Raw genomic sequence first — 14468 nt, forward strand, 5'->3', positions numbered from 1 at the left:
TTTTTTTTTTTCCTTTCTTCTTCTAAGAGACCCAAATTCGTTAGCCACCTTGAAAACATTTGAAAAAGCAGTTGAATGGGCCAAATCTGGAGAATTCACACAACAAGATATCGATGAAGCTAAGCTAGCGGTATTTGCTGCTGTAGATGCACCAATAGCTCCTTCAGATAAAGGTATAGTCTCACCAGCCTCCCAGCGCTGCCAATATTTATTTTTTTTATTTGAGTTTAAAGGGAAGAAAGTAGTTAGTTTGCTAAACTGTATCATATGATAAAATTGGTACTTGGCAGACATTGGTAAGACAATTGCAGTTTCAACAAAGCAGTCAATTCCTGTTGCTCCCTTTCAGAAATACCACATGCATTCAGTCTCTACTGAAGTTCGCATATTCGCGCTGCTCCTTGATGTCAGGTGAATACAGCTAGGAGATGGAGGTAGATCAAAGAAACAATTCTAGGCTTGGAAAGGGCAGTAAGTGCAAGCAAATAAAAGGGAATACTGGTCTTCCGATTCAAAGAAAGTTGAAGGATTATTTTCCTGACACAAGCGTGCATATTGACTGTGAACGTCACTAACCTTTTGTGCGTACTTTTTTTGAAGAAATTAAAGCATCAAGTCCATCTGCTGCGGTGGAGGGTGTTATCTTCTTTACATACCTGCATACTTAGGATGGCTTGGTAGTATCTTCGTATCTTTTCAGTTTGCTCACACATTGCTTTGCTTTCCTCGCTTTTCCCTCCCTCCCCCATTCTCAGCTTAATTTCAGTCCAAAACCTGCTAAGTTAGAATATGTTCCTTTCTTATACATAAAGGAATTATAAGGTTAAAATTGGCATTATTTTAATATGTACTTGTATTAACACTAACTTATTAAACAAGAAAACTTAAAATGAAGCTGACTTTCAGCTGACAGAACTTGGTTTTGGTCTGGGCAACTAAAAAAAAAAAAAGAAATCCATTTTAGGGGCATACGAGTGAAATGCATGCATATTTGAACGTTGGTATTTGTGAGAGTAATGATTTCCATTCTTTGATATTTGAACACACATCTTAACGGAGCTGTGGCATATTTAGTGAAACAGTGAATAGAAGAACATTGTTCAGTAGGCCTGGAAGCCGTTGCAGAGAGAAATACCTGTCCCTTCACACTACTGTTACATTGATCGTTGGGCCCTGCGTGGGGACTTGAGCTACCTTAGCTAACTTGGAAGTCAGCCCTGCTTTGGGCAGGAGGTTGGAGGACTAGTTGACAGATGTCCTCCCAAGCCACTTTTTTTCCCCCCTAAGACTATTTGCATGACAAAAAGCTTTTCTATGATTATTTTGGAGTTCTCTGGTAGTTCATAGACCTATAATATTAATATTAACATTAATATACTGTGGGCAAGTATTCCAACAAAAGCATTAAAGCATTTGTATGTAGATTTCTGTGTGGAGTACAAAAAGGTGATTGAACCTTTGTCTTGCACATATACTACAACTGATGGCAAATTTTAAGAGCTTGTTGTTGTAAACAACAATAAAGATAGAAGCTTCATGAAATGCAGTTTGGCTAAAACATTGTTAGAAAGTACTGAGACTCTTTCAAATGAATCCTGTGAGGGTGTTTTAGGTTTTCTGGACCACCATTATGTTTAGATTTTTTGACAAACTCAATCAGTTGCCAGAATAGAATAGGAATTTTTTTCCCCCTAAATAAGAAACTCTTACTACCTCAGAAAACTAATTTACGTAGTTCTAACCTTTGGTATTTGATTTACAATTAGACGTTGTCTCAAAACAACGGCCTAATGGTGGTCTCTGTTGTTCCTTCCAGCACACGTACCTGTCTTAGTTTGCACTCGTTCATGCACTTAGTTGTAACTGAGACTCCAGTACACCAATGCAGTGTGTGGTTTTGTTTTCCTCTTTTCCTAGGAATGGATCATTTCTTATATGGGATTTCAGATGAAATGAAGCAGTCGCACAGAGAACAACTTTTTGCTGTCAACAGCGATAACCTGGTCGATGTATCAAACAAGTAAGTCTGTGCTCAACTTTGGAAAATGTTTACTTGAAAAATAGAACAATTTGAAGAAGAAAACAGTTTGTAAAAGTTGTCATAATAATTCTTGGATTTCTTCCCTGGCCTTTCGTACTTTCACTACTTGCTTTTGTAACCTAGAGAGAGAGGTGTTAATTATATCCTGCTTATTGCATTTTAGCAGATGTAACTTCCTCTTACATTCTGAGTTTGTGGGAGATTGTTTTACTTTTGAAGGGTCCAGAAACTGTCTAGAGAAAGAGTACACTCAGACATCCAGCTCCTGGCTGTATGAGCTGGTTCTTTTAGACTCGTAACACTTTGTGCTTCTTTAGACTTCTGAATTCCACTTTAGACTTAAGAATTCCACTACTGAAGAAGACAAGGTTAAGGAAATAGGCTAGTTAGGGCTATGCCTTAGGAGCCTGTTGTATTGTGATGACTGGGGAAAAAACAGTGTAAATCCAAAAGATGCTGTAAAAGCAAACAATGGATACATACCAAACAGCGCTTTTTCCTGAGACGGGAATATTTTTAACATGTATAGCAGAGTTATGGATAACTGAATGCAGCAGCTTCTCATTTGTTTCTGTTTTTTTTCCTTGCAGGTATCTTGCAGTTGGGAAGAGCACTCGTGGCCAAGCTGTACTTGGCCCAGAAAATGCAGATATCACCAAAGATCCCTCATGGGTCAAACGATGAATTGCTGCTGAACATCCAAGCCAATACAAAACAAGCCCATCTGTGTGACTATACAAGTAGTTTTTTGTAGTAACTTGTAACTGTGCTGTGGTCCAACTTAAATGTTCATTGCTGCTTTTAACAGTGTCCAACAAACCAGTTAAAAGCTGTCCCTCTTGAAATAACTATGTGAAAAATTTTCAAACCATACAGTATTTGAGAGCAAGAATGATTTGCTCTGTTACGGCAAAGACAGACCTTAATATTTTACTAAAGACTCACTCCTCCAATTGCCTATGAAAGCTATATAAATTAAATATTTTTTGTGTATGTAAAACTAGTGTTTTAAATGGAGTTTGTTTGAAATCATGTCTGCTGTTGGACATATAAAAACTACATCTCTCACACTGACAGATTTCATTCTTTGGTGTGATAATTCCAGCTCCCTTGGCAGAAGCCACCTACAGGTAGAGAAGCTTTGTGACAGTACATTCCACCTCGCATCACACCAAGGTTGTAGTGAATTGCAGTGTAGTGGGCAAATCACTCATGAATTAGTGTACAGCATATTTTAAGTTCAACTCAGCTTGCCCCTCTGGGCAATGCTCAGTCATCTTTTGACATGATGCAGTCTAGTATTTAACTTTTTGTCAAGGTCCAGTTAACAGGTAAGCTGGCATGAGGAAACATTTTTGGCTGTGTCAGCCTCATTTCAAAAATCAATTTTATCCTTTTTCATCATTATGGGGCATTTTTTTTAGTAGTCTTGAAGAAGCTGAGAGAAAGGAAACCTGAAGCAAGGACCTGATTATACCCTTCTGAATCTCAAATTATTAAAGCTTCCCCCCCAAAAATCACAAATTATTAAAGCTCCCCCCCCAAACCCCCCCCCCCCACAACCTAGTTTTATCATCCCTGTCCTGTACAAGAGGATTCGGAGTTCTAGCCTAATCCTGAAGAAGCAACATAAAACAGTTTGCCCTGCTGTAAATACTTCCTGCACAGTTAGGAAAGGAAAAGGGCAGCTGCTTTTTTCCTTCACAGGACTCTATAGAGAATCCTTCATGAAGCATTATTCCCCCAATTGTTTAAAAGGAGGTGAATACAATTTCCGACAAGTCACACATGATGTTTGCAACAGTACTTTATTTCACTTCAGATACATTAAGCACAATCCTGTAACTCAACACAAAGCTAGCCATCTACACTTATTTTTTGGGTGTAAGTACTCTGAAACAAAGTGCAGTAGATGAGTAACTTACAGAGTGCATAGAGCGGTGTTGCACTTACTTACTGTTAAAGGGTAGTATCAGTAAACGGTGCTTATCTGTTAGATGCTAGGGTTTGTTTCAAACTTAACACAAATACAGACAAAATCTGCGTGACATCTGAACATCTTGTTTCACATAAAGTGCTGGTACAATAATTTAAATGTTACAAAACAAAGCTGTAACGATTCTAAAGCATTGTTACTCACAATGTGCATCTATTAGATTATTCTAAAAGTGATGTCTTTAGATGGCTCCGGTTTCTGCTTCCTTTGGGCTGTGCATAGCAACATGCTCCAGCTGGCCTGAATCTGAAACATCGTAACTGGTCTTGTACTTGGCCAGGATTTTCATCAGTGGCCGCAGCTTCAGCCACCATTGCTCCTTGGGAATCCTGTGTCTGTGTAAGAGGTGGGGTGGGGAGGGGAAAAAAAAAAAAAAAAAAAAAGGTGATTTACTTGGCAGCCAAGACAAACACATTTTGTAGGTTATTTGACAGCGCTAACAGTAATGGCCTTCCTTATAAATAGGATCAGATGCTGATATTTATGGTGAGATGCAAACACTGACCCAAAATGGGGAGAAGTAAGGACAGAATACTGAAGGAACAAATAAATTTTACTATAAAGATGTTCTTTATAGGTAAGTATAATACCAAATTGGGCGCAAAAATGCTGCTGCACTCGACTGTACCAGAAGTAAAGTAATTCTAGGGATTAGAGCAAAGACAACTATGAGAATGTTACTTAAAAGGACAGTGGAATCCCAGGATTCATAACAAGAGACTTCAAGTGTCAGGAGAGGATGAAGAGAGTTGTTAGAAAAGACAAGTGAACAAAGTGAATCACTGGCTGAATGTAGGCCAAAGACAAAAGTGCAATAAAACAGTTGGCAAACGCTGTGTGTCAGCACTGTGGAGAAGATGCTCATTTGATGTGGTGAAAGGAAGCCTGTGTTGAGATGTTTAAAATGTAAGCAGCATATACATACACAAAGTCTGTTTCATTCTTAAGCTCAGCCACAGGTTGGAAAACAAGGTTCCGTCTACGCATTCCCAGCAAACAAACTGAGTCATCAGTATTGGCAAATACTTTTCCTAAAAAGAATGAAATAATTCAGGATCTTTCTTACTCACACTTGTAAGGGCAAATACCCTTTTCTGTAATTAAATTGAATAGGGAGCTTACAGTAGCTTAATTTCAGTTACTGAATATTTAATGTAATGATAAAACATCAATTAGTACTTTAATAGGGTTAGGAGATCTTCACTTTTTTAATTTAGCTTTGGTGATTAGCAATGAAAACACAGTGTAATTAAGCAACAATAAGACTGAATTTTAACATAGTTTTAAATTAGATTTTAGTAAACAGTGCTTTACAAAAATTCCCAAAGAAGACATTACCTTCTTCTGTCTCCCATGTAGCCACCATGAAACAAAAAGGAAGAACAGATGTAACTATATAACCATCAATTCCTTCATGCATGAAAAACTGCAATCACACTAGCATTTTTTTAAAGATAGATAAAAAACCAGCTATCTGAATTATTGACCTCGCTTGAGGGGAAGTCTTCTTACAGTAGCAAGCACAGCAAGGCACTACTGAATAGTAACATAATCAAGAGGGAAAGAAGTATGTCGACTAACAAACTAATATACATTCATATGTTTGTGTAACAGTCTTATATACCGATAGCTAACCAAAGACAGTAAAACAAGAGGTAGCACCAAATATTTCTGCACCTTTTCGGTAGGTTTCTTTCAGTTTTTTGGAGATCCACTGCATAGCTTTTGCAGAAATTTTTGTCCCGAAGTTTCTATCAAATGGCGAAGGTGCACCACCCTGTGTGAAAATGAGCTGTTTGTTAGTTATCGAACCAGTATTTGTGCCTTTTTATTTTATCAGTCATCTCTGTTAATAGCCTGCTCTACCTCTTATTTCCTTTTCCCCCACTTAGAAAAACAAACCAACCAAAAACCCCACCATGCAAATCAAGCTACAACATTTAAACTTTGTGTTAAGCACTTGTAGAATTCTCATTGAATCCGTAATACTTTTCACTTAGATAAATGGAGGGCACTGTTTCCCTTTCTTCCATTTCCCCTTAGTGCTGATCATTAAGCACTGCCCAGCTATCACTCTGCCACAGGGCAACCTGGTTTCAGCATAATATAAACCAGGAAACTGTTGAAGGAGAGGTGTCGGAGGGAGCCTAAGAAACCCAAGGGCTGACTCTCTGTAATCTAGGGAGTCTGGGAAGCACAGCTCTATTGCAGCTAGAACGAGGAAGGCCATAACGCCGTGTATGTAATACTGGGACAAAACAACTGCGCTGGGACCTCCTAGACTAGTAATCGCATGATTTCTGGTTTTTTGGCTGCTTTCATTCCAAATATTACAGCAGCCTTTATATAGTTCTGGGAACAAAAGTGGGGTTTTTTTAAACCCTCCGTTTACATTATATAAAGCCTGACTTTTCTGTCCATTTTCAATGCAGCAGATGGGACTGAAATCATATGTGAAGTAGTTCCAAATAGTTCCAAACAGATTGCTTGACTAATACTGGTCTTGACCTTCAAAATAAACTTTGCTAAATTTTATGCAGAAAGTGTCAAGCTCAGTGTTGAATAATCTAAAAATATGAGTAAGGGGAATATACATACAACTTGAAACGACTTAAAAGGAAAGACAATCATTTCACTACTAGTACTTGAGAAATTTGGCTCTAGATCATAGAATCATAGAATCATTGAGGTTGGAAAAGACCTCTAAGATCATCGAGTCCAACCGTCAACCCAACACCACCATGCCCACTAAACCATGTCCCTAAGCGCCTCATCTACACGTCTTTTAAATACCTCCAGGGATGGGGACTCAACCACTTCCCTGGGCAGCCTGGTCCAATGTTTCACCACTCTTTCAGTAAAGAAATTTTTCCTTACATCCAATCTAAACCTCCCCTGGTGCAACTTGAGGCCATTTCCTCTTGTCCTATTGCTTGTTACTTGGGAGAAGAGACCGACACCCACCTTGCTACAACCTCCTTTCAGGTAGTTGTAGAGAGTGATGAGGTCTCCCCTCAGCCTCCTTTTCTCCAGGCTAAACAGTCCCAGTTCCCTCAGCCGCTCCTCATAAGACTTGTTCTCCAGACCCCTCACCAGCCTCGTTGCCCTTCTCTGGACACGCTCCAGCACCTCGACGTCCTTCTTGTAGTGAGGGGCCCAAAACTGAACACAGTATTTGAGGTGCGGCCTCACCAGTGCCGAGGACAGGGGCACGATCACTTCCCTACTCCTGCTGGCCACACTATTGCTGATACAGGCCAGGATGCCATGTTTTACTCTACCTCAGTCTTGGTGGTTAGTGTAGCCAAATTAGAAACTTACTATTTGCCCACTAACAAGCAGTATAGTGAGATAAAGAGATACAAGGTACAAAGACCACAAGGAGTAGCTCAGTGCTGTTTCTTCCACAAGAACAATCCATCTGCACATATTGTCTTAACAAAATCTCATCTCTTCCAGGGTTCAGAAGCCAGATACGTTACAGATGGGCAGATAAGTGTGTTCTAAGGATGTATTACAATAATAGTAAGAGAGCTGTATTATCTATTTTAAAAAGTGTAATTGTTTATTAATATAGACAGGGGAGAAATAAAAATGAAAACCCCTAAGAATCTAATGCATTTTTTTTCCCCTAGATTTTTAAGAAGGAATTGCAATAAAATATATCCCTAACAAAAACTTCTGAGTTACCTATGAACAAAAATCCACATACTTTTTTTTTTTTCTTTAATCCCAAGTCAGGCTTGCTTGAAATGCTTGAATAGTGCAAGCTCTTTGTTCAAAGTTAAGCTTGTCTGTAATTTTAAGGTGATTTTTACCTGCTGCATGTGGCCCAATACATTTTTTCGACAGTCAAACACTCCTTTTCCTTCTTCAGAATACAACTGATAAATGAAGTCAGTTGTGTAGTTCTCATTGCAGTTCTCATTTCTGTAACAATTAAGGCCAGATACAGTTAACAAATTTACTATTAAGTAGTGGATGTCTTTACAGCTACTGAACGACAAATGTTTTCCCATTTTCTTGACACCAGTAATCATGGCTTGGGTATTTTCATCTAATCACTTATGTTCACTTTCATGTAACATGCTAATGATTTTGAAGTCTGCATTACTTTTACTACACTGACATCACTGGCAGGTCACTTGGAATCCACTGTTGAATAAGGTAGTGAAAAAATATCATTTTAGGTCTGACAAGTTCATTATGCAGAGGAAAAACTGGATTAAAACAAAAAGTCATCGACATCCACTGTCATAATTTTGCTCTTTATAAAAGCATGGATAATGAATAGTACCTTATGAATAGTTCCTTACCAATATTGTAAACGTAGGCTATTTTTTCACACTAGTCACACAACTAGTAGAACCTGAACAAATACAATGGTATCCTCATACAATTTATTGTGGTATTCATTTTTCAGCCCTTTGCTACTCAGCATACTGAAAATAAAAGCTAAAGAAAGAAAGAAGCTACAGCCTGGTTCATGCTGCCTAAGAAGGTATAATTTTAAAACATGCTAATCAACATATTTTAAATGTTTTTATTTTTGAAAGATATTTTATTGTTATCTCCTAAAATCTAAGTAGGATTTTTATAGTAAAGGCCATACTATATGTGTACACATGTATGCTAGTTTTCACACTATCTTTAGTAAGAAAGAACCTACAATAAAAGACAAAGCCGATGAGAAAACAGGCTGAAAATAGGATAGAATATTAGATTGTAGAGCAAATACATTCACATAGAAAGAAGGAAGTTTTGAACTTGAGAATCCAGACAGCTCCCAGACTTGCCTTCTGGAGCTACAGCTTTAGCAAAAATCTCCCACTAAAGGAATAATCAAGGAATATAGACTTAGAGTGTCTTTGCAAGTGGCCAAACAGCCTACTTGGCTGGAAGTGCTCAGCATCACTGATGCCATCTATTAAAACTACTTTTGCTTACCTCAGCACTAGACCACGCTGGATACTGGTTTTCATTTTTTCAGTCAAGTGTTCCACATTAGCCTAGAAACAACAGAAGTATTTTTAGCAAGCCATGCAGAACTCTAAAACAACTTTAATGAACCTACATATCCGGAGGACTTCTATAAAATATTCCACATCAAATATTATGTGCAAGTTCAAATAATCAGCAGGTTTTTGGAGTCCCATACTGTGTATGGCTACTCATCTTTGGTTAAAACTAACTTCTTCCTCCACGTCTCAACTAACTGACTTTAATAGCAACACAAAAGTTGGTTTTTTGTATGCTATACTGGTATAGCACCAAGTTGGATAACATCAATATACATAAAAATACAGAAATTGCTACAAAAAAATCTTATCTTGCCCTTACTCCCAGTCCTTGCAAAAGTCTTGTTATGGATACAGTGATGTACTGCTGTGCTGGTACTCCCATGAAGAGTACACGCCACTGAGAAATGAGTGGGGAGGAATTACATTTCATTTCACACCTCTTTTCCTTTCAGGAAATTTCTGTCTGTTTAGCTTCATATTTGTCCATGACCGCAGCTAGCACCAGCTACCTCAGAAGTGTAAAAGCCTCATAGTAAACAAGTTCCATGTCAGCTTACACCCTAATCTGTAATCCTAGATCTTTAATTCAGTAACACCTCCAAACATGCTCTGAATAGTTGTGGTATCAAAACCAGTATCTAATACACCTTACGTACTGTTCAACTCCTGACATGAATAGTTGCCTAACACAATGGAAAAGGTTGTGGTTTCCAGCCCCCCCCCTCTTTTAAAACTGCCCAGGTCTGTTCATTTACATGTAATTTTAATTTCAATCAGAAGAATAAAAATGAAACAATTCACCTAGTGGTGTTTAATGACTAATACAATAATTTTGTCAGTTAACTGAATCTGATGCCGAGAATAACTGGTATATGTTCCTTTATATAATATGGTGTAAGAACCGGCATTATATGAAAGTGCTACTGACAAATGTAACTTTTAGATACAATCTAAACATTTGGGGGTTTTGTAACATGAGCAGTCTATTTCAAATATACACATTATGCTATATACGTACAACAATTTTAGGATCTACTTAAAAATGAGGAAAACATTTCTAATGCTGTATACCTGGAGCTCTCGAATATCAAACTGTTCTTCGAAGATATAAGCAGCATCAGCTCCTGCCGCAAGGGCCCCCATATTAGCCAGATAACCACAATAACCACCCATGGTCTCAATGATGAATACACGACGCTTGGTACCACTGGCTGATTGTTTGATGCGATCACACGTCTAATCAAAGACAAGATATTGTAAGTTTAAGTGAAAAAAACTCTGAATTTCCATGTTTTCATATGTCATGCAATTTTATGTCACTTACTGGTAAAAGAGTTTAAAGAATTTATAAAAAAATACATCCTTAAAAATTCCAACATAGTGTAACCCATTTAACTATAATAACTACCAAATAAAGTAATTCTTATAAATCAGCCATTGAACATCACAGTCAAAATAAAATGTTTTGCTACTATCAACTCCTATTTATTTGCTTCCTGCAAATACTAAAACAAGAATTAATTTTGGTTTGTGCATGGAATTAAAAAGTTGTGATAGTTTTCTAACAGAGATACAAATAGATATAAAGGAGCTTTTTAATCAGCTCCGGTATGAATAAATTTCTCTTTGCTTTAAGAGTTTATTTCTTCTTAGCATTGATTTTGAAATTCATTGGATTCCCAACCATGCTTAACAGTTACAGTTTCTTAAACTTAAGTCTTGAGCATGTATTGCCCTTCTGTTTACTTTCCAATAATGATGTCCACATAAAAGTAATTCATTCAAGCACTACTGGAGCTTTTTTTTTTTTTTAGGTCTTTTTTTTTTTTAAATGTTTTTGTTTTTTTATTAATAGGTGCATACTTACTATAAAAAGACTGCAATCTCCACTTGCATCTTACTCTGACCAGCATAAGAAATGATCTCTACAAAGAGATCCGTTGCTTACATGCCACCAATTAACACCAACATTTATTAGAGCTGCCTAAGAGACTTAGAAAGTAACAGAGAAAACCTTCAGTGTGGTAGGACCTAGGAAACTTAGGAAAATGTAGAAACCTAGGAACTAGGTTACTATGCATCTCCAAGTTTTAATAATACTCAGAAAGCTATTTGACAAACTCTCACTTCCTTGAATGAGTTTTTCTACCCTTCAAAGTTATTTTAAAGTCATCAGATAATGTATCTTCCTTCCAGAAAGCAAGTAATAGCAAGAAAAAGATACTATTTCCTTCTTTGTCTTAAAAATAAATAAATAGGTTACACCAGAGTTGGTGACAAGAAGAATTTTGCAAAACTGATGTACTGTCCCTACACCAGTTCTGTTTAGTAAAAATGAGAAATAAAAGTACCTGGGAAGTTCGTCATCTTGAAACCTGAATTATGATAACGTTAAGAAATCCCTACGCCTTACTGATTTTCTGAATGAGTAACTGCAGATGCTGTAATATTTGAGGTATTTCTGTTTCACAGATGTTTACAACCAGAACCTTCATTCAGCTAACAAAGTAATACTTCAAGCTGAAATTAAGATTGTGAGCAATATGGTCTTTAAAAACATACCTAACAGACCACAGAACAAATAATGAATTGATACGTGAGAAAACTTAACGTAGTAAAAGACTAGAACTTCCAACATCATAAGGTTTAATGCACTGAAGGACTAAAAATGGTGTATGCATTTATTTAGGTCTAGCTACCAAAAGATATATGTAATTTAATTTATACACGTTTTATTTATATATTTGCATATGTGCATATTATGTGTATACATACACACACATATACACACACAAGCACAGAATTCACATTAATTTATTCAGAGTATGGATTGACTTTCTGTTATCCTAAGCAGGAAGTATCCCCGTAACAAATTACATCACAAAAGCCTATGTTGAACTTCAGCTTTTCAAAATGACACTTTCCTTTACCTGTCTTGGATTTTACAATGTCCTCAAGCACTTTATTTCCCATTCCAGATGTGGTTTCATAAGAATTTTTGCACAATACTGGCATCTGGCAAACAGTAACAAATTTATGAAAATACCTATTACTTTTAATAGTGGCAGATGCAGCACTGAAGCAATTTCAACTCATTTTAAAAAAGCTGCCTGGAACGGGATGGATGCTATGTGTTTAGCTTATGATATAAAAAAATCTTGGCTTTAGACACTGAAGAAATAAATACACATGCAAAGATTTCCTTCATTTTGAGAGACGTAAAAGATCTGTAAATGCCAAGCTTTCTAAAAAAGTTTTCTGGCTACTGGTAGTAGAATGAAATTTTCTGCCTTTTGAGGAGCTCTAAGCAAGGATGTAAATCGTTAGTTGCTTTGGGGATTACTCACTTTAGATTTATTTAGAAGGATTTCTATTCTTCACTATACAAGAAACATAATAGAAACTTTCTACTATTCTTGCACTCTCAGAATGACTGAGACAGAAATACCCAAAATACAAAAATGGCACAGACAGAAATTAAAGAATCATTAATTCCTATACTACTTCATAGGCTAGAAAGGCCAAAGCTGAAATGCCTCATGCAGGTTTCAGAAGTTTTAAACATGGAGGCACGGTGACTCTTTTTGTAGTGCTCTTTGGAATTCCATTGTTAGTTGAGCTTTCACATGAACTGAGCTGGCTTTGTGAAAAATCTGATATTCAAAACTTCACCAAATCAACAGGGTTCTTTTTTTAGCGTAAACTAAACATTCTAACCATAATGAAATTCAATAGATACAACCATTTTTATTCTATTTTTTACTGACAGCACTACTGGAAGCTGTACAAATTGCAATTAAAATTAATAATAAAAACAGTGAAATAAGAGGAAGCAGCAATATATACGATCTTTTTTTTCCCATTGCGTTTTCATGTTTTCACTTTTACAGGCACATCACTGTTAGAAGTGGTCTCAGTCATAATTAGCAGACTCAGCCTGACATTTATAGAAGTAGGTAAGGGGAAAGAGGCTAATGGAGTGGTAGAAGTACCTGTGTCCTGCCTACGAACGTATTGCTACAATTTACCCACACTACATCTTAGGTCATCTTCACCTCAGGGATGCTGTATTGCATCTCCCAAAGACCAAGCCATAATATATTCTGACACAGCTCTTTCCATTACCTACTGGAGCTTTTTCACTCTATATAAATAAATAACACTGTATCAGAACAGGAAAACAAACCTGCATTTCTCAAATCCCTGGATCTCTATTCTGACTTTCTTGGCCAATTACTTCATAATTAGTTACATGGATGGATAATGAGGGGTTTGATAAAACTCAGCTGTTCAGAGGTTTACTCATTTGTTTGCATTAGACCTCAACTCAGTTCCCTTTGCTGCAGCTACAGCAGACTCAACAGGACCGTAAAGAACTTAGAGTTCATATAGCAGTTGTACCCAAGGGAAAAAGCTATGGCAGACTAAAACTAGAAAACTGATTGTTCTGACTGAAATGGAAAACTCATTCATAGCAAGTTCTGGCCTCACACTGTTTAGTTAGCATCAGTGACAGACTTAACTGCTTATACTAGGCATGCATTTATATGCACTTAATGTATGTTAAGCCTAACGCAGTCTATGCGATTATTCCTGTGTTTAGTGTTAACCATGTACTTAAAATGCTCTACTGCACTGAGCTCAGTCATTAGCCCATGCAATAAATGTGGCATTTATTTATAAAACATGTACTTTCTTCTTTCACCTAAGTAATGCTGAGGAGCTGCGCAAGATAAAAAACAAAATCAAAGCAAGCAAAATATTTTATTCTCAGTAAAAGCCAGTGTCCTAAGCAGTAATGCAGCAGTCTTGGATAACAAAGCAGAGTCCCCAAGAGTAAACATCCAACATAACTAATTTTTATTAGGTTAATCTTTAATCAGTCTTGGAAAACTTCTTAACTATACAACATAAAAAACCCACAGTAAATGAATTATTTTAGAAAACGAGACATTTCAAGGTCTTTAGGTATCCTCATCTTATGCATTTTATCATCTTAACTTTTAAAAGATATGCAGTCTTACCTCCACAATAGCATTCAAGGCAGTGTCAGCACCAATGCTAAAGTCTGTGCCTGGCACATTGTTGCTAATAGTAGCAGGCAACACACAGATAGGTACGCAAAACTCCTCAAAGCGGGAACGTGCCTCGTGTAGCTGCAGACAACTTTCATAGGCCTGAAGCAGTGGTACAAGTATGAGTGACACATTCCTTGTCTTTGGATTGCTCTGCTAATGACTCCTTACATGTGATGGTAAATTTGGCTGTCCATTGGCCCACGTAAATACAAGTGGTGAGTTATTTGGGGGAGTGGGGGGATATCCTGTACATACCACAACAGTGCACTGGGGTTGCATTGGCACAATGCTCTTTGAAGAAATGCAGAAGATTAGTGCAAGTTAATACAGAG

At 37.1% G+C, this 14468-nt stretch overlaps 2 protein-coding genes across 2 annotated transcripts in view; one reads left to right on the forward strand and one right to left on the reverse strand.

Annotated features, from left to right (window-relative positions):
- Positions 1-3113, forward strand: part of PITRM1 (pitrilysin metallopeptidase 1) — a 33625-nt gene extending 30512 nt beyond the window's left edge. The window contains exons 25-27 of the mRNA XM_009278691.1: positions 28-173; positions 1918-2020; positions 2632-3113. Coding sequence (XP_009276966.1) covers positions 28-173; positions 1918-2020; positions 2632-2725 — 343 coding nt within the window. The 3' untranslated portion in view covers positions 2726-3113. The remainder of the gene's footprint in view (positions 1-27; positions 174-1917; positions 2021-2631) is intronic.
- A 717-nt stretch (positions 3114-3830) lies between these two features.
- The window catches only part of PFKP (phosphofructokinase, platelet), a 49063-nt gene continuing 38425 nt past the window's right edge, over positions 3831-14468 (reverse strand). Inside the window, 6 exon segments of the mRNA XM_019471896.1 lie at positions 3831-4372; positions 4963-5068; positions 5715-5814; positions 7856-7967; positions 8985-9046; positions 10130-10294. Of these exon segments, the coding sequence (XP_019327441.1) occupies positions 4219-4372; positions 4963-5068; positions 5715-5814; positions 7856-7967; positions 8985-9046; positions 10130-10294 (699 nt within the window). The 3' untranslated portion in view covers positions 3831-4218.

The sequence above is a fragment of the Aptenodytes forsteri genome, unplaced genomic scaffold (genome assembly GCF_000699145.1).
Source record: "Aptenodytes forsteri isolate BGI_AS27 unplaced genomic scaffold, ASM69914v1 Scaffold257, whole genome shotgun sequence".
NCBI classification, from domain to species: Eukaryota; Metazoa; Chordata; class Aves; order Sphenisciformes; family Spheniscidae; genus Aptenodytes; species Aptenodytes forsteri.